This window comes from Diorhabda carinulata, chromosome 5 (genome assembly GCF_026250575.1).
Source record: "Diorhabda carinulata isolate Delta chromosome 5, icDioCari1.1, whole genome shotgun sequence".
NCBI lineage: Eukaryota > Metazoa > Arthropoda > Insecta > Coleoptera > Chrysomelidae > Diorhabda > Diorhabda carinulata.
This window is the reverse complement of record NC_079464.1, coordinates 14,391,540-14,419,234: the sequence shown is the minus strand read 5'-3', so window position 1 is coordinate 14,419,234 and position 27,695 is coordinate 14,391,540. Positions and strand designations below refer to the sequence as shown.

The 27,695-nt window shown below is 32.5% G+C and overlaps 1 protein-coding gene across 2 annotated transcripts in view; it reads left to right on the top strand.

The window, feature by feature from the left end:
• LOC130893740 (protein nubbin-like) overlaps window positions 1-27,695 on the top strand; it is a 154,834-nt gene that overhangs the window by 87,378 nt on the left and 39,761 nt on the right. Inside the window, exon 1 of one of the 2 annotated variants that reach the window (XM_057800076.1) lies at window positions 26,511-26,723. The exons of the other annotated variant lie outside the window; for it this stretch is intronic. Coding sequence (XP_057656059.1) covers window positions 26,618-26,723 — 106 coding nt within the window. The 5' untranslated portion in view covers window positions 26,511-26,617. Of the gene's footprint in view, window positions 1-26,510; window positions 26,724-27,695 lie in introns of those variants that run through there. 2 annotated transcript variants of the gene reach the window in all.

The window sequence follows — 27,695 nt, the reverse complement described above, 5'->3', positions numbered from 1 at the left end:
AGTGTTGGTTTGCATAAAAAACAGTTACTGAAGTCATATGAAAATTTGTTCCCAACAAATACAGTTTCCCGCATAAAATGACAGTTTGTTCTCATAAATGACAATTTCAAAAGACAAACGACGAGGTTATCATTCATCGTTGAAGTTAAAATCTCTCAAATCAATTAACTTTCAATAAATTTAATAAAAAAACCCTTATAATAATATAATTATTTATAATGGGTGGAACAAACAATATGTACTTTAACGCACGTCAAATTTCCAACTGCTCCTTGTTATTATTTTGATGATGTTGCTTAAATCACTTCATTCTAGAACAAAAAAAGGATGATTCAGCGAAATGAAGTTGTCTAATAGTCTGTCAGTCAAATCGACGGTTCCCGTAGGGCGTCTTAAAATATTATACTGCTCTTAATATCCCTTATATTCATGTATACGAGGGACTAATGCATATTACTACATGTACTAACACATCACTCAATAGATCGTGTGACTAACTAGAAAAAAATGTATAAAATCTATTTTATTCATCATTAAAATCTTCTTTATGAGTAATACAATCATTACAACGCTTCTCTAGTTTCTAGATGCCGTACTTGTCTTTTGCATCCAAATATTCATCAGTTTCAGCAATTGCTTCTCCAATTAAGCTGAACACAACAATTTATGATTAGAAATAACAAGTTTTTTCATGTTTTCTGTAGTAACCATCTTAATTGGACGTTCACCATCATCGGTGTCTGTATGACCACGTTTAAATTCACCACTAGAGTCCGGATTACACATTTGAACCCATTGCTGAGCTTGTACAGTATTTTTCATCAAGAAACAATGATAAATTAACACACTAAATTGTTTTGAATCCATTGTTTCGATAATAACAAAAGTAGTTTCACTTAAATGGTTGTAACTTTTTCGAAATGTCATTAAATTTTACACATAGTCTTTTGAAAGTTTGTACTTTATAAATAGGTAATATTATAATATAAAATATGTGGATTTTGCTTATATTCCGTTACCAAAAAATCCAGTACACGAAGCCCAAAGTCTTCGAAGTACTAGGAGAAGTTACTGCCACTCCTCTTTTCTTGAAGAGAAAATCATGGACTGTGTTATTCACTTGGATAATTCATAGACCAATTAGAAGCATTTACCCAATCATTTCGAAAATTTATCGCAAGAAAAAAATTATCACAACGTTAGAAATGAAGCAAAACTTATTTTTCATAAACTTCCACCGATATCAACAACTTCAATTATTATGAATTATTTATAGAATGTTTATTGGATATAAAACTTCCCATCGACCTCATGTTTTCGTGTATATATCCTTCGGAATATTCCTAAACGAATGTAAAAGTCCTTTTTTTCCTTCAAGTAATATATAACAGTCAGTATTCTTCGGGGAACGAGGATATATAGAGGTCCTTAAAGGTCCTGCGAAGTCCTGCCTCTATGGAAAATGATATCAGCTGGCCTGTCGATGTACCACCTTGAAATGATAGGTCTCGTTTGATATATGAGTACAGCCAGTTATATATTCTATAAAAGGGATGAAACATGTGTTTTTTCTTTCAAATATTAACCGGCTACAGAAATAAAACGACTCAATATATCCTAGTAGGTCAATAATCATTCTATTTATATATAATAGTAGTAAATAATCGCAATAATGTTGATTAGATCATAACTGTTTTTTTTTGAGGTTAATATATTTAAATTTGAATGCAATACCCTATCAGAGCGATGGTAAAATTTTTGTTCAAAATAATCATGATCATCAATACACTGTTGTAACGAAGTTTTCACGATTTAAAACGTTGAAATTCCAAATTGATGCTTCATCGTCCACAAAATGTTTTCCCGTGCTAAAGAATAACTAGAAGTCATCAGGTAGTTAGAGGAATTGTTTGTTCCACGACTTATTTTACCTACAATCAGTTTCTGTTTGAGAATTGTTTCAATGCGTCGTTGTGAAGATTTTATTCGAATGTGGACATTTTCTTCAGTACTACGTTTTCAAATTGTTCAGAGGAAAATTCTTTTTTAACTCTATAAAGAGTAAAACATATTTACCTGCAAATATGGTTCCAAATAAACTTACATTATTGTCTATTGAAGCTCAATTTGTCAAGAATCATCAAATTGATCATAACGATATAACTGAAGTTTTTGCGCGAACCAAAACCAGGAAAAAATACTTTTAAAAATCATTAATATCAAAAAAAATTATCTAAAACTCATAACTTAATAGCTTTCATGTTTATTAATTATACTTAAAAATCATACTTCATTAAATTTGTTATTTGGAAAAATATATTGAATCAAAATTCTCTCTTTTCTATTTTCCATTAATGGATGTTCCTGACCATTTTATGTTGTCTCTAATAAAATGAATTGATTATCCTATGGTTCTTATCCCTGTCCAATTTTTGATATTTGGATCCACGACATCTTTTTTCTGTCCAATCCCCTTCTTCCCTCTATCTTTCCTTCAATCAAGAGCTGAAGCAAATGGTACCTCTCGATCCGTATCATATGTCCCAAGTTTACTGTTTTTCTACGTTTTATTGTGTAGAACAACTCAAATATTTTTAGTCTGTTCATGGTGTTAACTTTCAATGTTCAGCCTTCCATACCATGCAACAGCACGGACAATACTTAGCAATTTATGAATCAAGATCAGAATTCGTCTGATGACCAGTCTTCACATAACCAAGTTACCAGATAGTTAAATTTTTTTTACCAGTTTAATCTTTTCGCAGTTGTAAGATAGCTTATGTCCAGAAGCCTTTGGAGGTCATCAAGACTGTGTTCATCATATTACATATTGTTGAACCATGCGCCATTTACTTTGATGCCTATTTGTTGACCTTTGATGGCTTCTTGAATGTTTTCCAAATAAATGTTAAACAGCAGTGGAAAGATGACACATCTCCGCCGTACACCTTTAAGAATAAGCCTTCGGATGTTCGTTGTCAAATCTAACTGCAGCTGATTGGTTGTAATACAAGTTTATGGTGTTGCACTATGTCAAAATCTTTTTCGTAATCTATGAAACACATAATTACATATTTCTTCTGATTGTATCAGTTCTAGTGCCTCACTTGTATTGAGACTCATTCTAAATCCGAATTGTTTGGTTGGAAAGTTTCCTGTGTTTTTGAAGCCTTTTGATTCGTTGATCACAAAAAATTATGTAGTGGTAGGGGTTTTATATTGAAATAAACACTTTGTGACATGAAACAAACAAAAAATTGAGTCTATTTACTAATAATTTACTTCTCCCTGTAGAATTCACCTTGCAGTGGATAATAAAGAACAAGTGTTTTTTCATTTAATAAATAAAGTGAAAGAAAATAGAGAAGGGCATTTAGAACGAAAAGACTTTTGTAAAGATTTGAAACACGTCCAGGGGAACCAAATACTCTCTAATGGTCACAACCTTTCAATTTCAGTATAATTCGATTTAAATAAGAGAAAGTGTTCAATTGAGGGAGGAAAGTTGAAGAGAACTTCGAGTATTACGAAGTTATCTCCTAAGGACCATTTAACATAAAATGTAGTAAGACGTGACATCTCGCTTTGTATATATTTTTTTTCATTTATATACTACGCCAAAATATGAAAATTATCTTATAAATGGACAAGTAAATCGAAAATCATACATTATTTGTATTTTGCTGATACCATAAGCAAAATGCAATGCCTCTCGTTACAGTAAACAAATCAGACAAATCATTCACAACTATTTATTTTGAAAATGTATGACAATGGATAATGAAAAAGAAGACGTTCTAGATGATTGCAAGAGATTAAGAGATATAAACAAAGACGTACACCTGTACTTTATCGATTTCTCGAAGACTTTCGATAACGTCAAACACGAAAAACTTATCGAAGTTCTTAGAGGAGAACATTACCAGCATACCAACATGGAAGTTTGGTTTTCGTAGCACTCTAGGTACAATTGAAGCCATCTTCATCCAACAGGTTCTCATCCAGTGATGCAGAGATATCAATAAAGACATACACCAGTACTTTATCGATTTCTCCCAGACTTTCGATAACGTCAAACACAAAAAACTTATCGAGGTTCTTAGAGAAGGACAAAACCAGCATACTTAGATCGAAGTTTGGTTTTCGTAGCGCTCTAGGTATGAGTGAAGACATCTTTAACCAACAGGATCTCATCTAGAGATATCAACAAAGACATACACCAGCACTTTATCGATTTCCCCAAGACTTTCGATAACGTCAAACACGAAAAACTTATCGAGGTTCTTAGAGGATCACATTAACAATATACCAACATGGAAGTTATTCAGAGACTATGGAAAAAAGGAAGTCGTCTATACAGTAAAAAAACGGAAACTGGAGTTTTTTGGCCACATACTAATTCATGATAAATACTGTCTTTTGCAAATGATTATCCAAGGCAAATTGGATAGTAAGAGGCCACCAGGGAGATGATAGTAGTTTGAAGTGTCATCTGCTTAAAATCGCAGTAATCAAGATTAGAATAGCCTTTTTAATAGCCAAGGTTCGCAATGATAAAGCAATGAAAGAAGAAGTTTATAAATGAAACACTAAGTCCCTTAAATGTGTCATTATGTGGTTAACCTCTAAGTGTGAATAATCGATTATTCCAGCTTTAAATTGTTCCATCTAATTTACCCACAACAATTTAATATAATTCATACTTTCTATAATTTGCTTCATTAGCTCCAACTTTCTATTAATAATAATCAAAGCTTCACTATAAGTTTGGTTTTCCTTGAAACATGATCTTGAAGACGAGTTTCTGTTGAATCCAGTTTTTATTTCAAACTCTACTGATTTAAAGATATAAGTAACTAAAATACGACACCAATCAATACCAATTTCTCGATTAATATTCTTCCTTGAAAATAGAATGAATTAATGAATAGTTTGGGAATGTATCAAATCATATTATTACTTGTATAATATTTTTGAAGACTATACTTTGAAAGTTTCTGATCTCCTATAGGATCAATGAGTTTGAGACAGTATAATATTTACTCTTTTCATTCATATTTTATCAATTTTTTCATTATCTTCTATAATTTCTTTACTTTCTTCTGCAAAATGAATCGAATTCGATTGAATGGACACAGCGCTGTCACTATAATTTATTATATTCTTTATTCGAATTAATTGAATTATTTTTCGAAAATAATACGTAATCTGGTTAACAATTCTAGTCTTGTGATCGTCTATTAGGGCTCGATCAAAGATAAATTGTTTATGCAACGTAAAGGGAAAACGTCAGTTGCATAAAGGGAGTGGTAGTAGGGTTGGATCTTTTAATTATAGAAAGGGGAAGGACAATTTATGTCCACGCATTTATAGAAAGACATTTATGATAGGTTATTTACTGAATTTAATAACGGTATCAGCAACTTTAATAAAAATGTCGATGAACCAACTATTAGTTAGAAAATAAACTGTCATTTATAACTATCACACAAATATTATTTTACATTTTGATAATATTTTCGAAAAATTATACTCAACATAGTTTACCTAGGGTCTCTGAAGACGATAACTTGGTTATCGAAACGCGCGTTAGGTACTATAATTGAGAAGAGTTTTTAGTTTTTTGTCAATTCTTAAACAATAAACAACAAATACTATTTGTTGGAAATTCAAAACAAAATCACTAAATAACGAAACATCTAAATCCACAATCAACGTTTTATATATAAAACAAGAATGCATCGAAATTCAAGGACAAACTAGAGAGAACGAATCGTTAAGAAAAGGATTTGATCCGGAGGAATTTGAGAACGCAATCGACTTTGTTTGATTACGTAAAAACGAAAAAGGATACTATATGGATGAAGAAGAAATTGAGACGAAACTTTGGATACCAATATATGATTCCTGTTTACAAAAAGTATCCAACGCTATTAGCGCATAATAATCTCTATTCATTGACACAAATCCATGAGCATGGAAATTTTTAAGTCGACAGTCCAACTCTCAATAATTATTCAATGAGATTTTTTTGTATAATTATTGAATTTTTTAAACAACTAAAGTATGTGTGTTTTTATAGGGGTGCAAAAACACTTTTTACCTACAATTAGGACAAGTGCTTTACTCGATCCGAATTTTTTGAAGACCTCAGTCGAGAAATAATCTTTTTCTAGGCTGTTTCCGTTAAAAACCTAGTGCTCATCAAGATCTCTGGACGAAGCTTCTGCTTTAATACAATTTCCCAAGCAAAACGTTACGGTTTACACTCGGACATTCGGAGGACGTGTCCACTATTCTGAAACTTTTATAGATCTTACTTAGTGATGTTAAATAGCGATGTTTGATATTCAAGAGAATCTGGTAATCGGCTGGCATAAGGTTGGGTTTTTACTGCTTTCTTCTTAACCTCAACAACCTACGCAGATGGACCTGAACGCGAACGATCTTCATGCTTCAAATCTCCACTTTCAAAACAATTCAACCAATCAACTCCATACTATTGATTATAAAAAGGTACTGCGTTATCAATAAACAAAGAGATAATTGTTAAGAGAGATTAAAAGAAATCAGAAGCTAGTGACATGTTTCAATTGAGATTTATTCAGATTCACTAGTTTTCAAAATGAATGTGAATATGCCTGTGCTTTATTGGTCGATCTACTGCATCTTCTAATGATTGAATATCTACATCCGCTTGGTCCTAAAAGATGCAGCAAGATAAATAATTTTAAACAACTTTAAATGGAATTTACATTACCAAATAACCCGGCGTGGATCTTGGCCTCCTCAAAAATATATCTCCATCTTGAACTTTCCTTTTGGTCCAATTTGTTGTGTTTTTTCTCTTCTTCTTATTTATTTATAATCTATGTTATCTTTTATCAAAAATTTTTCTTTTATCTCGCTTTATAATAAAAGAAAGTATACTATTTATATCAATATATTCAGATAAAAGCTTTCCACTTGAGCACTCTCGGCGACAAAAGGATGTAAATTAGGGTAGAGAAAAAGAATTTAAAGTATCTCCATCTGGGAATTGAACATTCAACTACGCCCCAAAGCGATTTACCGCAGTTGACACGCGACACTTCTCAACACATAAAAAAGCACAGGTAATCTTGATTTAAATTCGCCCCTGTCTAAATATTAATAGAGTTGAAAGGAAATACTGATTTACATTCAACCCTTCACATAAAGTACGTCAACAAGTGGATCATTGACAAGAAAGATTATTAAAATATCATGTATCGAAATTTAAATATTACCGATAATTATTTACTTATTTCTTTATAAAATTTTATCTACAACTATCACATAATGTATGGAATAAAATTAACAATTCACCATGGCAAAAGTCACATCAAAATGTATTATTTTTGTATACTTATTATCATAGAAAATACTACTAGTAATATGACTGATGATAGTTATAGATAAATAATTGTATTCTACTCGCAAGTAATATTAAAAAATTTTTATAACTCAGAACACATTCTATTCAATGTTCCCATAGATCCCTTAGATCTTGCATCTCTATACCATCTCTATACTGTTATCTCGTATCAAAATATTTGAGATCTATGTATGGTTAATCCTCAGAGACGTTGACGTTTCTTTCAACATGTGACAGTCGTTGAATAACAATAACTTGTTAAATTGTACATAGCAGCACGTCCTTATGCAGATTATTGTAGACATACCTTCGATATAATGATTCTTGGAATTCGATATAATTATCTAGGTTATGTTCTTATTTATACATAACCTAACTTTGAATCTAACGAACTAGTCCAATTAGCTACATCATTTAGCTTTAACTGGAAACCTTTACCGTATGATGAAGCTACTGACTTACCATTAGTACGGTTAACCTGTCGGGGAATGCACCGTACTCGGAGTAAAATGCTTAGTTATTCTGCAGCAATATTATAAGATCCAGTAGACTAGGATGGCTGAGAGACTGGAAGGCGAAGACAACCCAGACATTCTGAGTGGGTAACGCACAAGCAACAGAATAGTAACCATCTTTATTGCACCAGAAACATTCTATGGGTTCTGAGCTATTTACCCGGCGATGTCGGTCAGGAATAAAAATAAAACAATGACTATATCTTGATTAAGGTTGAATAATTCTTCTTCTACTCGTTGAGTTTAGTCAAAATAAAATAACAAGCATATCAAATGTATCATCATCCACTTAACAACTAAAAAGTTGGCTATGACTATAAAATAAAATGATGATTTCATTTTTTACCATGGATATACCATATTTTCATTGTGGATTTGAGTAATTGTTCTTAATCATTCCATCAGTGACTAAATTTAGGTTAAATAATTAATTTTCCCTATTTTATTCCAATTGTTAATTTAAAATAATGTTGCGTAGAACTGACCTTCTGCTAAATCCATCTCATCACTTTTCCGGATTCTTAAGAACTCTTCTTGCTTTATTTGTGGTATTTTGGATAGTTTTTGCTTTCTGTTATATTCCAATTCTTTTTATTTTGACTTAGATTTCTGCTTTTATTTCATCTTCTACATCAATACACCATCTTGATCTTGATCTTGATCGATTTTTTCAAGATTTATAATAATTCTGAAAGTCTTTAACTGGCAGCAACTTCATTACACTTGTTTGGATGTCTTCAAATGAATCCAAATGCGTTTCATTTACAACGTTTGGTATATTAGTAAAATCAAAGAGGTCTCTGGGTGATATATCCGTCGAATAGGGTGGCTGCTGTACCACTAGAACTTTTTTAGAAGCTAAAAGTTGTAAAATCGCCCTATTTTGCAACAAAATTTGATGGCTCCTTTATTTTTGTGAATAAAACTGTTAGCAACTGAGCGTTATTGGTGAAGATAAGTAAATCTCTGTGCCATAGATCCGTCGAATAGGGTGGCTGAGGTACCTTTTTTGGAAGGTAAAAAGTTGAGCTTGCTTCAATATTTTATGTAGAAACTTTAGAATCGTCCCATTTGATAACCAAATTTGATGGTTTTTCATTTTTGTGACGAGTAACATTAGCAAGTACTGAAAAAATATCTATTGCTGAAGAGGATGAATTCTCAGGGTGACAGACCCGTCTAATAGGGTGGCTGTTGTACCTCTGGAATTTTTCGTTTTAAAAAGTTTGTAGCAACCGTTTTGCTTTCCATACTTTCACGATCCTGCTTCAATATTTTATGCCAACGAAACCGTGTACAAACAACTAATATTCTTCCTGTTTCCATCTTTTTTTATATAGTTATTTCTAAGTTAAATCGCGATACAATTAATCATTCAAAGAACAATTTAAAACAAATTTTTTAGTGTATTTAGTTATTTATTATATCAATTAAAGTCATTAATAACACTTTATAGTCAAAACAACAACAACTTGTTAACCTCCAAGACCCTAATATATGCTTTTTTTACCTGTCAAATTATTCAACCTTATTTTCCGATATATTACCTCCCTGTCATTAATAGCACCCTTTTTTAAATAAACACTTGTTACTCGATTGCATAATATATTAGGGTAATTTTGAATAACATTCGATCTAAAAAAAGATTTACCCTTCTTTGATAATAACATAATTTACCTGCTGGAGAAAACAGAACTGGATTGATTGAAATAATATCAGCAAGGTGTTTATTCATTTATTCTTCCAGATTCCTCCACTGTATTTAAATTTTTAATTTTAAATTATTGAATGTATACAAGCTCTATTCACCTACTCATTTTCTCACTTCATCGTCCAAAAATATTAAGGGTGATCCGAAAGTTTCTGATCTAACAAAGAAATTAGTTTTATGAAAATATCTTTGCTACAAGTAGAAATTTAAGGGTGAGAAAAAAGGGAAAAAGTCGTTGGAAGCCAGATCTGTTGAAAACGGTAGGTGATCGACGATAAAATTTGTTCATACCACATTGAATTATATTAAAATCTAGTCACGGCCATCTTTCAACACCATCACCCATGAAGGTTTCCCCATAAAGACGACTCATTCCTGTATAAAACGAATCATCCTTCGCAATTTAAACTTTAAAATAGGAATATCAATAATGGCGGACAACTTTACGTGGCCGTAGCACAACGCCGACTGACTCCAGAATGTCAATAATGGCGGAGTGTGTAGTGGGAGAGCTTTGTAGTCACCTACAGCGCATGTCCGCTGCTTCGGTCCGTGTAGTGTTTGCACGGAGCGATCGGAGATTGACAAAAAAAAGGGCCGTCGTACTTTAAACTTTAAATCGAAATTAAAGTGAATGTAATTTGGTTTAAATTCAATTTTTTCAAATATTGGAAAAAAATGATGTAAATAAATGTTTGTATCGAATCAAAAATTGAATACCAACATTTGATAGAATGTTTCCCACAGTCATATTGAAAATTAAACATTCATTGAAAGGAAACCGTCGTCAAGTTTTGCTCGTCGGAATTTTATTCAGATCGATGTGTTTGTTCCTTTTGAGTACCGGTGAGTGAATTCGCAAAGTCCAATAAAAGTGGATGCTTTGAATTCTCAAGATCTGAAGGACTGCATAAGAAAGCATTACACAAACAATGCGGACAGGGCTGGATTCAATGCATTCACAAGTTAACCACTCTTATTTATTAAATTGGGATTTTCCTGATGTCCAGATGTTTTAAATAAATTGTATTAATCGGATAACTTGTTAACACGTCTCTAGCGTCTCATGTTTATTAGCAAATATAATAAGCTAAAAGAGAAATTAGTAAGCTACATTATCATTACATCAATATAATCAAAATAAATGATTATTACTACTATTTTTACGATTTATAGTATTTCAATGTTATCTTGAGTTTCTTCTAAACTACTACAAAACATAAATAAGTTATCATCTTAAGAAACTGAAGGTAAACTTAATTCTGACATTAACTAAACTATGCTGATTGTTCTGTAAAATTAATTTTTGGGATTAACATTATATATTTTTTACATTATTGTATTTTTGTTGATAAATATTAAATCTTTGTACCTCTAAATACGTGTCTAGTGTATCTTAACATCCATTCTAATTAACAAGGTATGAATGTTCTTTCCCAACACAATTGAACTGTATATAACTTGTTTCGACACAAATACGTAGCTTGCTACATAATATTTTTATTTGTAATATCCTGTGTCAGCATCATCATTTGATTTATTGTCTGTTTATCTATATCGTTCCATTTTTTCTCGGTCTGTCTCTTCTCCTTTTTCCTATAGTTTTTGCTTTCCATATTCGTTTTGTAAATCTATCTTGTTTCATCCTTAAATTAAATGTCCAAACCAGTTTCAAGACTTCCGTTTTTCATTTAATTATTTCTTGTTGTAAGTTGTGATTGTTCAATTTATTCTAATTTCGCTTTGTTTCCTTTCTTCTCGTTTTTTATCATAGTTTTACATTTTTGTATAATTGCAGCTTTTCTATCTTCTTTATCCGAATTTTTGCTAGTGATTTCTGTCATTTTCTACTATAGTTACGATGTCGTCTGCATATTCTATATTCGTTTGTATGTGTCTCGTCAGTTCCTTCAAAATTATTTAGTATTTTATCCATTGTGTGGGCTTAGGATGTCCCCTTGTTATTTTTTCATTTATCTTTGTCAGATCATATACGCTTCTTGTTATTATTTTCATCTAATATCTTCAACACGTGGTTTCTTTGTGTTGAGTCGAATGCTACTCTCAAGTGTATGAACGTTAGATGCGATGTTTCTCTTTTATAGTAACTTCTTTCTATTATATTATCTATTGTTTGTCTTTTCTAAATGCTGCTTCTTCCAAATTCTTATCCTATATTTTGTGTACATTTCAAAGCTTCCTAGTTTTTCGTATCCTCGCAATTAACAGTCTAAAAATATTTATTCTTTTCTCCCGTCAAGATAAGAAACCATAAATGTCTAAAAAAATATTCAAATATTGACACAAACGTTTAAAAATGATATAAATTCAACTATTTTATCTTAAGTTGAACGAGTAATCAAAAATTAATAAACATTTAAATGGTTTTATTCCGCCAATCGGCATCTTTTATCTATCTTCAACCTAATTAAATATATCAATTGTCGTAATTCATTACATTTTTATTAATCAATCGTTTCAATCATCGATGTGGTAAAAGAACTGATGACGGTCTTATAATAGAACGAAACTCATCCAGAAAGAAACTATACAAATTTGGAACCTTCTGTCATCACAATGAATATGTGAAACTATAATTTACCATAATTTTTTACCATAATTTTTTTTATGAAATAATTAAGAATATCCCCTCGTAGAATTTAACGTCTTGTTAGAGCTGACCCATTGGGTAAACTTCTTTTTTCACAGTTCCAGTCTTTCCTCTCATTCGACTTTTGTCTAATCTACTTTCATCCTCATTTATTCTCTTTGTGTATGTTCTTTATCACTATGTTTCTGATCCAAATGTCAAATTGAGTACCTCCAGACAGGATTTCACTCTATCCAACTTTTAACATATGATAAAGGGCCCGCAGATCATCGACCTCTGCCGTCATTGGTTTGTGGTGACGATTCTGGTTTTGTCAATAATTTCAGTAGCTACGGATTCTCTTGTATATTCTTTTGAATTGAAGTGGTTGCAGATCAACTGGGATGTTTCCTCAACGGCTACTCTGTCTTGGAGATTTTGGATCTAGCTGAAAGATATCTGGTCTAAAACCTTTCGATTGATACGTATCGATGTATCTGACTTGAGCACATGTCTCAGCTTGCCAAATGCTGCCCAAGTCAGACCTAGTCTTCTGTTTAGAAGGGTTTGTCTGTCTCTTTTCATTAGGTCTTCATTCCATAAAAAAATTCCGCATGATCTATAAATTAAATTTGTCACTCCAACATAAAGCAGCAAATTTACATGGAAAAGCATTCAATATGATCAGTTTGATCTTTATTTATTGTAAATGTTCATGCGACCTAATAACTAGAAATCAAACAGGGTTAAAACAGGTCAATAGAATGGATTTTCGACGATTGTTATATTATTTTGGTTGTAATAATTCGTATTACCCCGTATATATTTGGAAACTCACTGTATATAATCTTGCTTAATCAAGGTCTTGACATACTTTTCTCAAACTTAAAATTATAATCTATCAATTTTCTATGTAAAATAATGATAAAATTAGAAGTTCTAAGTATAGTTCAATAATCGTTTTATTGTGTTTTGAAGATATCATCAATTATATACAGGGTGGTTCATAGAAAATAAAAATTATTGAAGATTAACGCCGCCTTTTAAGTCAGATCCTTCAGAACGCGCGTCGCTTTTTTTTCACAGGCTTCCAACTAAATAACTGACAGTCGCTTAACTTTTTTTTTCTGTAGCTTCTGTACTTAATAGCTATACCCTCGTATAATTTAAAATATTGTACTAAATAAATGATTCTTTTGGTTAACATCATCGAATCCTCTTTATTTAGGTCCAAGTAATCAATAGCGAAAGTTCCTCTCTACATCTATATTAAAAATTTGAAAAAACTATTGAGAATTCATCATCTACATTCCATTCTATGCTTTAACTTTATTATTTCATGTTTTTTTTAGTCTTCCTTTCTGTTTTTTTACGTTATTGCTAATGATACTTGGTGATATCCATACCTAGACTACCACTACCTTCAGTCTCTGAAGATGACAACTTGGTATATATGGTGAAAAACTTTACAAACTACCTGAAGAAAAAAACTTTCATTAAGCTGAGGATATTCGACTTAATTCAGAAGAGAGCAGATCGACTTATAGACGCCCTAGAGTTGACCAAAAACTTGTTTAGCTTAGAGTATAGAAGAAAGGTCACTGACCCGGCTTTTCATCGATACTACCACGACGGATGTTTTTCCAAGCTATCCAACATAATATCACCTAGAGCAGAACGTGGATCATCTAATTCGCCTGCAGACGCCCATATGGGGACTTCTTTTGAGAAGTGGAATCGGCTACCAAGACACGTCTTTCCCGAGCACTACAACTTACAGATGTTCTTTCTAGCTGTCCAACATAATATCACCTAAAGTAAAACGAGGATCGTCGAATCCACCTGCAGACACCCATATGGGAACTTCTTTCTTTGGAGAAGCTCAAGCCTGTAGAATCAGCTACCAAGACACGTCTTTCCCAAGCACTACAACCTACAGAAGTTCAAGATCAAATACCACACGACAGGCACCACTCGAACTACTCGAGTATAATGGGGTTCACCCACTTGGGCTTGCTAAAAAATATCCTGTATCATTTTTAAATACGATCCTGTGAAATATGTACCGTTCCAGTTCATATAAAATGCATGAATTCAAATTTCTTCCTATTCCTTTCAATACAAATCCCGAAGAATTCTTGTCCGAAGTACATGTGAGATAGAGTAGTTACATTTTAACCCTGTTTACACAGTATACCAATAAGGGTTTTAAAAGGGAAAGCAGCTGACCATCGAGCCCCTCGAAGGAATTGCAAAATTTATTCTCAGTGGGCCAGAGGGAAGGAAATTTATACACTTTACACTGAAATAAAATAGTTCCAAATATATCGAAATTTTTATTTGGAATAATCAATTCTACTAGATAAATATTAACTATAGCAGGTTTCTCCTAGTTTCATAGTTTAGTCTGCGACCATTGCGTACACAAGCTTTCTGATAGACTCATACTGCTAATCAGGCACTCAAACTTGAATTTTTTATCATCTATAGGCAAACTATAAGCCCTAGAAGCCAAATGTATATATGCTGGGCATTTATCGATGACGTGGTCTGCATCTTAGATTACCGTATCTGGTTAAAATGCCTGTTACTAGTAGAATGCTGAGCATGTTTAAGTAGAACAGTTGTAGAGGAAGATTATTGCTTTTCTTGTACCTGTGGTTTCCATCGATCTACGCAAAATTTGTTTCACGATCCTTAGAATCATCAACGTAATCAGATAGAATAGATATCAGTTGTCATAACAGCCCACAGTTCAAAACTAGCAGATTTTCTTTTATTTTCCATTGCCTTTAGTATTTATTTTTTATATATATTTAAACCCTATTACATGCGAGTAAATTAAGTAGTGTATGTCGTGTGGAGATGCCTTTGGATATTGATCTTGAGCTTCTGTAGGTTGTAGTGCTTGGTAGCTGATTCCACAGGCTTGCACTTCTTCAAAGGAAGGAATCCCGATAAAATAACATTCTGGGTATCTGCTGGTGAACTCGATGTCCATGAACCACGTCTGCCTGTAGAGTAGGTCTTGCAAATACTGCTCTAGGTGGGATTATGCTGAATAGATCTAAGCTGTTGAAGTTTCTGGGCAACTCTGGATTGCCTATAAGTCAAATTACTATGTTTTGTATTAAATCGAGCATCCTCAGTCTATGATTGATAGCCGAGTTCCAAATCTGTTCCAACGATTCTAGGCCTTGTAGAAGATTAAAAGCTTTTTGGTCTTAAAGGAGGTTCCATGTTTTTGTGAAGCTTATTCGAGTAAATCATCGATGTACAGAAGAGAGTAGGTGACAAGATGCATCCTTAAGGAAACCAGCGTTGACTTTTTCGTGTACGTCGATAGCAACCTCAATGGATCAGTCTTTGAGAAAGTTAGTCTCTAAGTGAGGATGACAAACCGTCCGATATTAATTTATTTAGAAGGTTGGCATCCCAACTCCTGTTTAAAGCGTTCGATGTATCCAGTGCGATTGCTCTGGATTCCCATTTGTGTTGATGGTCACTAACGATGCTAGCAGACTCAAGATTTGCTGGTTAACGACTTTTTCCATGACCTTGGAAACGGCCGGGACTGAAGCAGTTGGATGGTAGTTGTTTGAAACCGTCTTCAATACGATTGGTATTATTCCGTCTAGATCAGTCGCCTCAACTTTATAACGGATAGGACTGATAGAAACTGTATGCCTTAATAAGCTTATTTTGTTTATAGTAGAACCAGGAACTATAACTAACTGAAACTCACTTTCGATTAGGTGTGAATAAGCTCCTTGAGGGCGTCTATGTCTATGTTATCCAAACAAAGGTAATATCCACGACTAGGATTCCAGATATTCTTCTTGGATCTCGGTGAATTGTGTATATTTGGCAAAGTTATACGAAGATCATGTTGATACCATTAAATTAACGCAGAATAGACTTAAAACTCAAATAAAACCCTATCTCTTAAGATTGGATGATACTAATATTCAAAGCTTCATCTTTACGAATGCGAATTTCGTTCTTCTCGTTGCTTTCGATGTTCTTACTCATGGTTTGCGTTTAATGGTACAACCGCCCTTGACATTACCTAGTGTTTGAACACAAAATGTGAATTTTCTTGCATTAATTAGTTTCTGATTCGCGAAATAGTGAAGCTACACAACGAAATCGCTTGATGAAACTTTATGTATTATTAATTAGTTTGTATAACGTAAACTGTATGCGTTTTATACCATTTTTCAGTGTAGCAAAAGTTTTTTCCTTCAATGAATAGTATATTTGCGGTAGCTGCCCTTTCGGTGAAAAGAGTGGACCGATAACAGTATAAAAATTTAGCTAACGGGGCGGTAGGTATACTTTGATATGTATTTCAAATACATTTTAAAACAGACGCTTGTGAAAAGTCTATTTTATGAAGAAATTGGCTCGAAGAAACAATAAACTTTATTTAACATACAAATATTTACCTTACAGTAATAATCTGACAAACCATATACTTTTTTTGTTTGCTTTGCAAGAAAGAAAATCAAACACAAGAAATAATATTAGGACATGTTCTAAAACATATATTAGTCTTTTTTTACAAAAATGTCCCATAATACGAGAGGGGTTGAACGTGCATCCTATACTGGAAATATTGTTTTATAGTTCATAAATCAGACCTTCCTGTATATGTTTTGATCAAGATTTTTATTAATAAAAGCGTAAATTCGTGAAAATTTCATATATTTTTTTATTTTTACATAATTTTCTTCAATTCGTTGTTTTTCTGTTAGTGAGTGAACCCGCAATCTCGAAACATTCAAATTTAAACAATGATTCAAATTTTGAGGTCTTTACACATCTTAAATCCTTTCCACAGGCTAAAATTAGAAGGTTTAAACGATGTTTTCCTTGATAAAATTCACATATTGTTTTATAAATGGTCGAAACTGCTTTCTAAATATATTCACAATGTCAATTTTTGACAACTGTCTAACTAAACTGTAACCTGTTCACCATAACTAAAATAAAATTTGACAAATCAAAAGATATATGACTTTATATAGTCTGTGTCTAACTAAACTGTAACCTGTACACCATAACAAAGATAAAATTTGACAAATGACATATGACATTATATAGTCTGTGTCTAACTAAACTGTACCCGGTACACCATAATTAAGATAAAATTTGACAATTGAAATGACATATGACATTTTATAGTCTGTGTCTAACTAAACTGTAGCCTGTACACCATAATTAAGATAAAATTTGACAATTGGAATGACATATGACATTATATAATCTGTGTTTTTTATGGCAACTAGATTCTAAGTTATTCAGAATTAAATTGAGGGCAACGTATTTTTCACAAAAACTTATTTTATATACGTTATTATATTTTTGGGCACCATCTTCTCTCAAAATCACTGCTGTTACTGTTAGTACTATAGTAGAGCATCGATTATTATTTAGACTAATAAATGCATTTCAATGTCCCTATAACTGATTTGGACTCGATTGTAATCTTAGACGTACTCTAATATAAATATTATACTTTAAACAACTCTTTTATCCATATATACACCGTGAACAAAGAATTTTTAAACAAGAAACAGCAAATAGAATTTATTTTAATCATACAAATTATTCTGAAAAAAGAAATCAGATATTTTTTTTGCTTTGGACTAATACAAACACATTTATTTGCAACTAAATCTCTTAGTCTTTTTAAGGACAAGAGCTGAATGTTATCACACTCAAATTGACACTCTAATCACTTCATAGTTTTGTCCAAACAGGTGGATACATCGTTTTCTACTTCAGTGCCTTCTCCATCATCCTCTTCCTCACCTATTTCCCGATTATTATTCTTTATCTGCTGCACAATTTCATCCTAAATAATCTGATGACTAAAATCGTCGCAATTTAACAAATTGTTTATATTAGCGTTGTCAAACTCCTCAAAACTTGGTGTTTCTTTCTTAATTTCTCTTATTTTATCACTTTCTTGTGGTTCTTAAAGGTCGTCTGGATACGTATCGCCATTTTCTAGTGAAACTCATGGTTTGTTCCATGTTTTTTCAAGTGTGGTCTCTTTTACGGAGGCCCATCCGCCACTACTGTCACATTTGGCAGAAGGAACAACACATTGAATTTGCCATCATATGAGCTCAAAACAAGTCTGATGGGTGAATTGGTGCATTATCTATGAGTAAGATACTACCGATTTCCATCCAGTGTGTCTATAACAGGAAGCTTGCTTATGCCCTTAAATATCTAGTCTACTTTGCTTTCCCAATAATAAGCAGCGGGAACCTGTGATCACCAGTAGATTTAGCACAAACCATGGCTGTACTAGCTTTGCACCTAGGCGAAGCAGTTTCCATTTTGGAAACAAAAGACTTAATTGGCAACCAGTTGGGACCTGTTTCGTCCGAATTGTAAATGTTCTTGTGTTCAAACCACCATAATTTTTGGCAGATAATACACCAGCTGACAGTCTCACCTAGTATGTCTAGCTCCCTTATCCCGTGCTTGGATTCAAAGTTTTGAAACCAGCCAGCTTTAGCTTTGAAATTAGGATCACCATTCATCATATGGTTTATTTGCAGTGCTTTTTCACAAATGATAGGCCGGTTAATTGATAGTCTTCGACTTCTAATTTGCATAAACCAAGTGTTCATTGCCAAGTTCAGCTAATTGTCAGCTGATTTCAATGATTTTCTTTTTGTACTCACATCTTCACTGTCTAGTTTGGAAGCATAGTCTTTGATAGTTTTACCGAAATCGTGGAAATATTGTACTGTCGTACTAAACTAGCCTCTTACACCTTACGATCTAGCTCTTTCAATATTTTTCTGCGATTAACAAAGCTACACGTTTACGTTTAGTCGCTTAACATCACAACAACAACAATTAATTTATTAGCAATCACAAATATCACAATTTAACAAGCGAACGCCGACTGACCGAATGGCGACCTTTTGTTTTCACATGAGGGATCACGAGCGTTCCGAATGGCTAAATTCTGAACTGCAACAAGCGCTACACAAAACGAAAGTTAGAATTTGACGCGTGGAAATGCATCGAAATCTCGGATACTGGTACAATTTTTTTTTCTAATTTTGAAAAAGCATTTAAGCTTAATGTTGTTCGCCGTTTCCAAAAACTGTAGAACAAAATCGCTCTACTTTTCGATGCACTCGAAAATTTCCCATTTTTTTACAATAAAGTTCGAAGAATGGAAAGTACCGAGCTGATATATCGAAAAAATATAATGAAAGAAGTTATATCAGTATTAATAACTGTCAATTTATCAAAAAGACATTAAAGCTTCCTTAATGGTGCGAAATAGGAAACTTTGAAACATTAATTAATCTAATTATCAAAGTTTTCGACATTTACTGAGAACGCTCCGTTATTTACTGTTCTAATATTAGATTATACTTTTTGTCCTGGTTTTAATCTCTTATGGCAGTGTTATATGGTTTTCATTTAGGTGTCAGCTTTAATGGAAATCTCTAAATTTTCCTGAGCTCAACTAATAGCGAAGTTATCAAACAATTTGATAACAACAAAAAATATTCGGGGTAAAGTGCATCAAAATTGATAGCTTCCGCGAGAGTTTCCGTTCCTAATGATAATAAATGATTGCAAACACATTGAATATAAAAACGAGTGTAATTTTTTAGTTTTTCCCGAAACCCATGCTCAATAAAGTCTGAGCTGCTTGCTGACACCTCTTGAAGGTATAGTACCAATTTTGTGTGTGATATTCTACTTTATAACATGATAGACCCTCCTCCAAAATTTGTTTTAGGTCTTATATTGCAAGGAAAATACCTCTCAGCATCTCTTCTATAAACACGTATTGTCCGATCGGAAGTACATAAACAAAATTTTAATCACAAGCTGCACGTCAGCTACTTTGGTTGTAATTTCAGCATTTCCTGAAACATTGAGCTTCAGCTAGCTGTGTTGCAGTCACATGTCTTCTGTACTGGCCTTCTATAATCTCAACAGGTCTCTCGATATCTCCCAGTTGACTGCTTAATTTTTAGTATCTCTGACTGCGCCAGTTTTTAATAACAGCACTTCGCAGTATTCTTGAATTTTGATTTCTTTTTTTTGTATTTTTGTTAATCTCTAGTAGTGCTTGTTCTATTTTTCTGTGTGCTAAAAAAATCGTGCGTGTTTTAGAGACCTCAATATCCACTTATTTTTGTATTAATTATTATAATTTGCTCTAAAATCGTAAACATATATATGCCAAGTTTATTGTTTACTGTACCTAAATAATAAGACGTTAATTATGTCGATATGATATTTTTTTACCTTTCCATCTTTCGTTTTTTTCTTTTTTCCTTAAATCGTTATAACTTTTATCATACATGTATGAAGTTTGAGCGCCATATCTCATTTAGTGTGCATTTATCAGTTGCGATAGTTCCGAAAATTGCTTTAGATTACACCTACATTGGATCCGAATTCCTCCCGATTCGATTTAATGACTATCACGGCCGATCTCATCCGAAGTGAGTGCCTACATTGATTCCGGCTCTGATCTATTTGACTATTTGTAAACTCACGGTTGATTCAAGATGATTGATTCTGATGAGGAGCTCTTGTACTGGGTGTTGTCAAAAAAAACGTCCTCCTAAAGATATTTAAGAAGATTGATTTCAATTTGGATAGATCTGGAGGAAAGTTTTTTTACAACAAACCAACATTTGTTGATAAATTCAAAGGATATCACCGAATGAATGAAGAAACTTTTGGTTATAATTTCGAAGGTATAAAGGAGAATTTGAGTAGCCAACCAACGTCTAGAACTGGATCAGTCCAAAATAAACGTTGACTTCCGTTCTTTACCTTGTATACAGTAATTCTTTGTCAATTCTCGTCCTGATTCATCGGATTGGACCGAGAGTAGAGAAAGACTTTAGGCTTCTATGTTAAAATGTTAATTTTCTTAAGAAAATGGTGCTCGAAAATCGTCTAGTGGACGTTTGTAACATCTCTTTTGAATCGAATTAACTTATTTTGTCTGATATTTTGGGTATAAAGCGCTCTATGCTATACTATATTTGAAGCATTTGAAGAATATCAAAAGTATAACATATTTCTTCCATATTTCATATTACGCTAATTTTTTTTCATCTTATGTGATCATTAGATTGTTTATAAATTTGTGTATAAATTCTTTCAAGTCGTATCTATCTACAAATATATATGTGTGTCAATAAACCTGGTCTCGAAGATAAGATAATTTTTATAAAATATTATAATATAAAGATAAATTTTTACATGAATTATTGGTTTATATGAGATTATGATTAATAAGTAAATATTGAAAAGGAAAAATATATATATATAGTTCAGTTCTACAGGTGTTCTAAATCCTTACCTTAAATTTTCTTCTCTCCTCTCAGCCATTTCATCTACATTTCGCTTGATTTCTTGTAGCCATTTTCTTCTTTTCCCTTCTTCCATTCCATCCATCACCATTCTCACATTTTTTTTTCTGTAACATTCTGATGATGCGTCCTAACCATCTTGGTGTTTATTCTCGAACTTTCTCGAATTTTATTTTTTTCTTCTTTTTTGTACGTTTTCTCCAGATACCATATATTTTACTGACATAAATAAATAATTAACATATTTAACGATAATCAAACATTTTCCTTCTTTTATTATTATGTCGATGCTTTCATTATATTATGCCTCTTTCTTATACCTTAAAAATTGTCCTCTGAATCAGAAAATGAGAATCATGTCCAAGACATCGGGCTCTGAGTGACAAGACTTTCAAGCAAAATCGTTGGTGCCAAAATATGGATCTAATAACATCTAATATATGATCCGACAGTCCATGAACTACCTCCAATATCATCATACTTTCCTGCGTCTATTTAAAACCATTAGTGGAGATTTTTGAGGATGTAATCCACAAATCAGTCAAATTTGTATGACCTCGATCTGAAGTCGTCCGATTTCTTTCCGAATCTCATCAACCATTGAAGCTTCTTGTGTTTAAGAACCTCTACTACAATTGCTTCGGTACTGATTGACTTAAATTAAGACAATCATCACTACAGCAATTAATCATTGTAAAATCAAATTTTATAGACATTTATCATAATAGAAATCAAGTTGGCATCTTATTAAATCGTTAAGAATAATAAATTTTCCAATCATTGTGAGAAATAAAAATTTCTAAATAAACTTGTTGATATTTTAATAGAAATGGATTAAGGCAATGTAAAAATATGTTCATGTACCATAGCTTTAATTTATCTTCCAACTAAGACTACAGGATTCTTAACAGATCTATCGCGCCTTACTAAAAACTACCAACCGCCCATATCTTTGGGAATACCCATCATGTACCTTGGTCTGAACCTTGTAACATCTCTGGGTGCAAACTTGAAGCTTCCTCTGTGTTTAAACCCTCTAGGTAGTCGTCGATAACGTAATTTCTTTCTACCACGAGCACTAGGATATTTCAGATCGTAGATGATGCATATGGCATGGGGATGTAATCTTAAATGACCGTATCCGGTTTGAACATCAAGCATCTATTCCAACAAAACAGGATTGGTGAAAGGAATAGGAGGTTCTTCTATGTATGCGTTAGTTTGTTCCAGACCAGATGTTTTATTCCAACACCTGTGATTTCTCAGTGATCTTACTACAACTAGGTCTCTGGATTTAAATTATCTTCCAGCTTAGACTTTAGGATTGATAATAGATCTATCGCGCTTTACCAAAACTACCAACCGCCCATATCCTTGGGAATACATATCATGTACCTCGGTCTGAACCTTGTAACATCTTGGGCGCAAACTCTGAAGCTTCCTTATGTGTTTAAACCCACTAGGTACTCGCCGATGACGTAATTTCTTCCAACCATGAGTACCAAGGATATTTCAGATGCATATGACATGGGAATGGCATCTTAGATGACCGTATTCGGTTTGAACATCAAGCATCTATTTAAACAAAGCAGGATTGGTGAAAGGAACAGGAGGTTTATCTATGTATTCATAGTTTGTCTTATTCCAACACCTGCGACTTCTCAGTGATCTTACTACAACTAGAACTCTGGATAACAGTCTAGCCCATCATTATAGAGGAAAAAAAGGTCGACCTTGAACTGTATTCTTTCAGGAAGCACTTGATGACAATAGGTGTTAGGACTACAAATATTGTGGGAAGTATCATAAAATTCTGGTATATCTAATTCCAATTCCAAGATGTTCTAGGACGACTGGAAGAAAGGACACCAGATATGATAACTTGTTATCTTATGTTTGTTCTTTTTCAGTTTCTTTTTGCTCTATTGTTATATAAAAGATTCTCAACCTTTGATATGACTCATTTTCATTTTTATTTTTCTCATCGTTCCTAATAATTTCTTCCTCCATCAATCCTTATATATAAACTTCTTCAATCGGCTTTAATTATACGAAATTTTTCGTATGAAGCGATCTTCCTACAAAATATGATGCCGTGCAGTTTCTTGACGATCAGCCCTTCATAGATCACATCAAAACAAACGTGGAAACTTTGCTTTAATATTTCATACCCTAAAGCTGAAGCTACTTTGGATGAATGGACATGGGTTTCCAAACAAATCTACGTTTATTAAATGCATAAATAAATATTAAGATTATCTCCTAAACTGATTTAACATCATCTTTTCTACTATCACTCGGAACTTTTATCCAGCGAGTTTGAGAGTAAAAGAAGACTAGGGGTTGTTTAGGGATAGGAAAAAAGTTATGGAAGGAATATTATTTCTTGTACATCTTTTTGTTTCTTTTAACGTCTAGATATATGTAACTTTTGGAGTTTTCAAATTCCCAATTTGCTTTTAATAATTTTCTATTTTAATTAGAAGCTTTGTCGATTCGAAATAGTTGCTTAAAAGTTAAAAACTGATTCTTTCATCTAAATTTTTTTCTTCTGCTTTTCTTTTTCTACCTTTATGATTTGATCTGATTTTTCTTCTTCTGCTTTTCTCTTTTCATCCTTTATGATTCATTTTGAATCTATTTGCATTTCGCATTAATTTTATTGTTTTTAAATGAAACAATCTCCGTAACTATTAAAAATTAACTTACGAGGATTTCTCAATTTGTGAAAAATGACGATAAGGTTTATTTTTTGAATACCCACCCAGTCATCAGTCATGGCTTATTAATCATGACTATAATGATGAAAAATAAATATTATTATCAATTCAGAACAAATTTATTTGCTTTTAATATTATAAACACCTGTTATCGCTTTTGAAATATGTATTAGTACCATTCAAATAACAATTTTTTTCCTATTGATATATTGACGACTATTCCACGTATTTCAATATCATTTTGGATTAATATCAATTATACAGTGAATCTAAATAGAAAATTCGTAATCAACCAAACATTTTTGTACTTAGTTATTGATGAAAGAATAGATTCAAAAATGGTTTAATATGAGGAAATTGAAACATTTGTCATATCTGTTAACAAGCTTTTCAATACCCTCCAATGAATTCAAGTAGAGTACAAAAAAGATAATCAAACTTCTTCATCATACACAATATTACGATCATCTTTGAACCTTCGACACCATTCACGCAACACCATCACTCATAAAGTTTTCCCCATAAATACGACTCATTCTCCGAAATATTTCTGCAGCCCTATGGTCTTCAGCTTGTAGAAAACGAATTACGCTTCGCAATTCCCACCTGGCGGGAGTATCAATAATGTTCACGTAGCTGTAGCACAACGCCGACTGACACCTGAAATGTCAACGATGACGAAATGTGTAGTGCGAGAACTTCGCAGTCGCCTACGAGCGTAGTGTCTGCACCGAGTGATCGGAGGTTGAAAAAAAAACGGCCGTCTTAACTGTAAGAAACATAATATAAAAAATATATATATAAATAAGCTTGTTTAAATCGAATTGAGTAAGATTTGCTTCAAATTATATAAGTTAAACTTCTTTTTTAGAACTCTTTACGCCCTTTCGATCGTCAGAGCATTGGAATTTTAGTTTTCAGTTTCCTTTTATACGTTTTTTTTCATTCTTTCCGATTATTTGCTATTTTCTTCATCTGTTGTATTGTTTTCCATTGTCTTTGTACCAGTTTACACATCTTTAAACTATTTCTTTTCAGATTCGTTCTTGTTTGAACTTCTCTAAAATTACCTCGTTACTTCAGTTGCTTCATCTCTGTTGTTGTTTTATTCATTGTCCAAGTTTCACGTCTACATATTAACGTAGGTACTCAGTTTTATATTTTTGTTTTTATACATTTTTCTATTTCCTTTTTACAAAAAAAATCCCTTTCAATATCAAAACTTTTGTTTTCTTTTTCAATTTACAACCATCTTTAATTGCATTTCTTGGTACTCGAATCTATTATAAGCTTAATTCAAATATCTTTTCTTTCTTCTATTCTCTTAAATATATCTGCTACTATTACTATACTATCTGCATATACTAATCCGTCTATTTTCACCAATTCTAGGTTTTTGTAGCAAATCATTGTATCTTTGATTATTTTTATCAGTTTATCTATGATAACTTTAAATAAACTACCATCTTCCTCTTATATTTGATCAATTTTTCCCATACTTTCCCTCTTACGTTTCCTTATATTCCTTTTGTTATTTGAGGATTCGTATTTTCCTCTTACTATCCCATACCATTTATATATCTATTGAGTCGAATGCACTCTTCAAATCGATGAATGTAATATTATTAAATAGGATCGAAGACCTTGGTGGTATTACATCCAGTATTTAATCCTGACTTGGCACCGTCAGATTACTATTTATTCAGATGAATTTGAATCCGAAGCAGATACTGGAAATGCAGTGCGACAATCGGAATTTTCTCAATCACCTTGTATAGATAGCTTTTTGAAATAATATCATCAATAATATTTCGGATGGCGTCGCTTATTACATATTTTTAATGGTAAATTCAAAAATCTGTTATAATTCTCCTGGCCTACGAAGAGCATTAGTTTTTGTCAGGTTTCGAACGCTAACATATGGGGGTGTGAGGGTGAATGCATTACTATTGAGTATATCCACTGTGGCCAGTGGGCATTCTGTCAGTCAATTTCGGGCGATCCTCGAATAAGGACCCTTCTCTAAAATAGAAATAAATAATGTTGATAACGAGTTTAATAATAATTTTTTTACCTATAATCGTAATAAGTGCCCTGGTATATTTGTTTATTGTACACGGGATGTTAGTAATAATATAAATAGATTTATATATATAATAAATAAAAAAAGGTGGGATTTAACATGTGATGTTTAAACAAACACGTTATCAATTTGAAGAAACCTTTAATTATCTATATTATCGATACGCATATAGTGAATGAAGGAAATTTTAAATATTCAGTTATATTAATATACTTCAATATGACATCTCTGCTATCAACATTAAATAATAATATGCCGCATAGAAATTATTTCAATTATCCTAATTTTGATACGAACGTGTCTCATTTAATGACTCCTTACCCGGGTAAGTATTTTTTTACAATTTTCCGAGTGTGCTTTATTTAATATTTTATTTTTAAATTGATTTTGATAAATGATTTTATCAAATTTTCTCGAAATCGTTTCTTATAAATAGTCCTAACAACAACAAACATAAACTGGAAAAAATAGTTTTCGAAGTGTGAAGTAAAATACGAGGGGGGTCCCATAAGTACCTGACCAAAAAAAATTTCTATTTTTAGCTCTATATACTTTTCTCAACAATGTTTAATAAGTTCGAGGCTATTTTTATGATAAGAATCGTCAAAACTTCTATTAACTGATATTATCATCTCTCCATTATTGGAAAATCTTTTACCATCGAGCTATTCTTTCAAGTCGGAACAGAAAATAATCCGAGGAGGTTAAATTTGACATGAGGTAGCAATTCAAACTTTAAATCATTAATTTTGGCTATTGTAATAACGGACGTGTCAGCTGGTGCATTGTCTTGATGAAACAACACTTTCTTCGGCCATTTTTGCTTGATTTCTTCGCGCAAACGTTGCAATAATACTAGTCGTTGATAGATTTTCATTTTTCAAGATAGTTAATGAAATTATCCCAAAAAACCAATGCCATGAACTTGCTTGCAGATGGAACGGTATATACCTTCTTTAGAGCCGGTTCTACCTTTTAAATCCATTATTTGAATGTTCTTTTGTTTTGAATGTGAAGTAATGGACCCACATTTCGTCTGTGGTTATGAAACGTCGCAAAAATCGGCTTTATTTTTATGAAACATTGCTAAACACTCTATGGAAACATCTTCATTTCGCAAACGCGGCACCCATGTCCAAATTTTCAGTTAATACAATGTACTACACATTTTTAAATACCTAAATGTCTGCTAGCCTTCGCACTTTTAGTCGACGATCATCCGGTACCACTTTGTGTATGGATTTTCCTTAACATTTCTGAAGTCGTCAGGCCAGATACCTCCTGTTAATATTTTCAA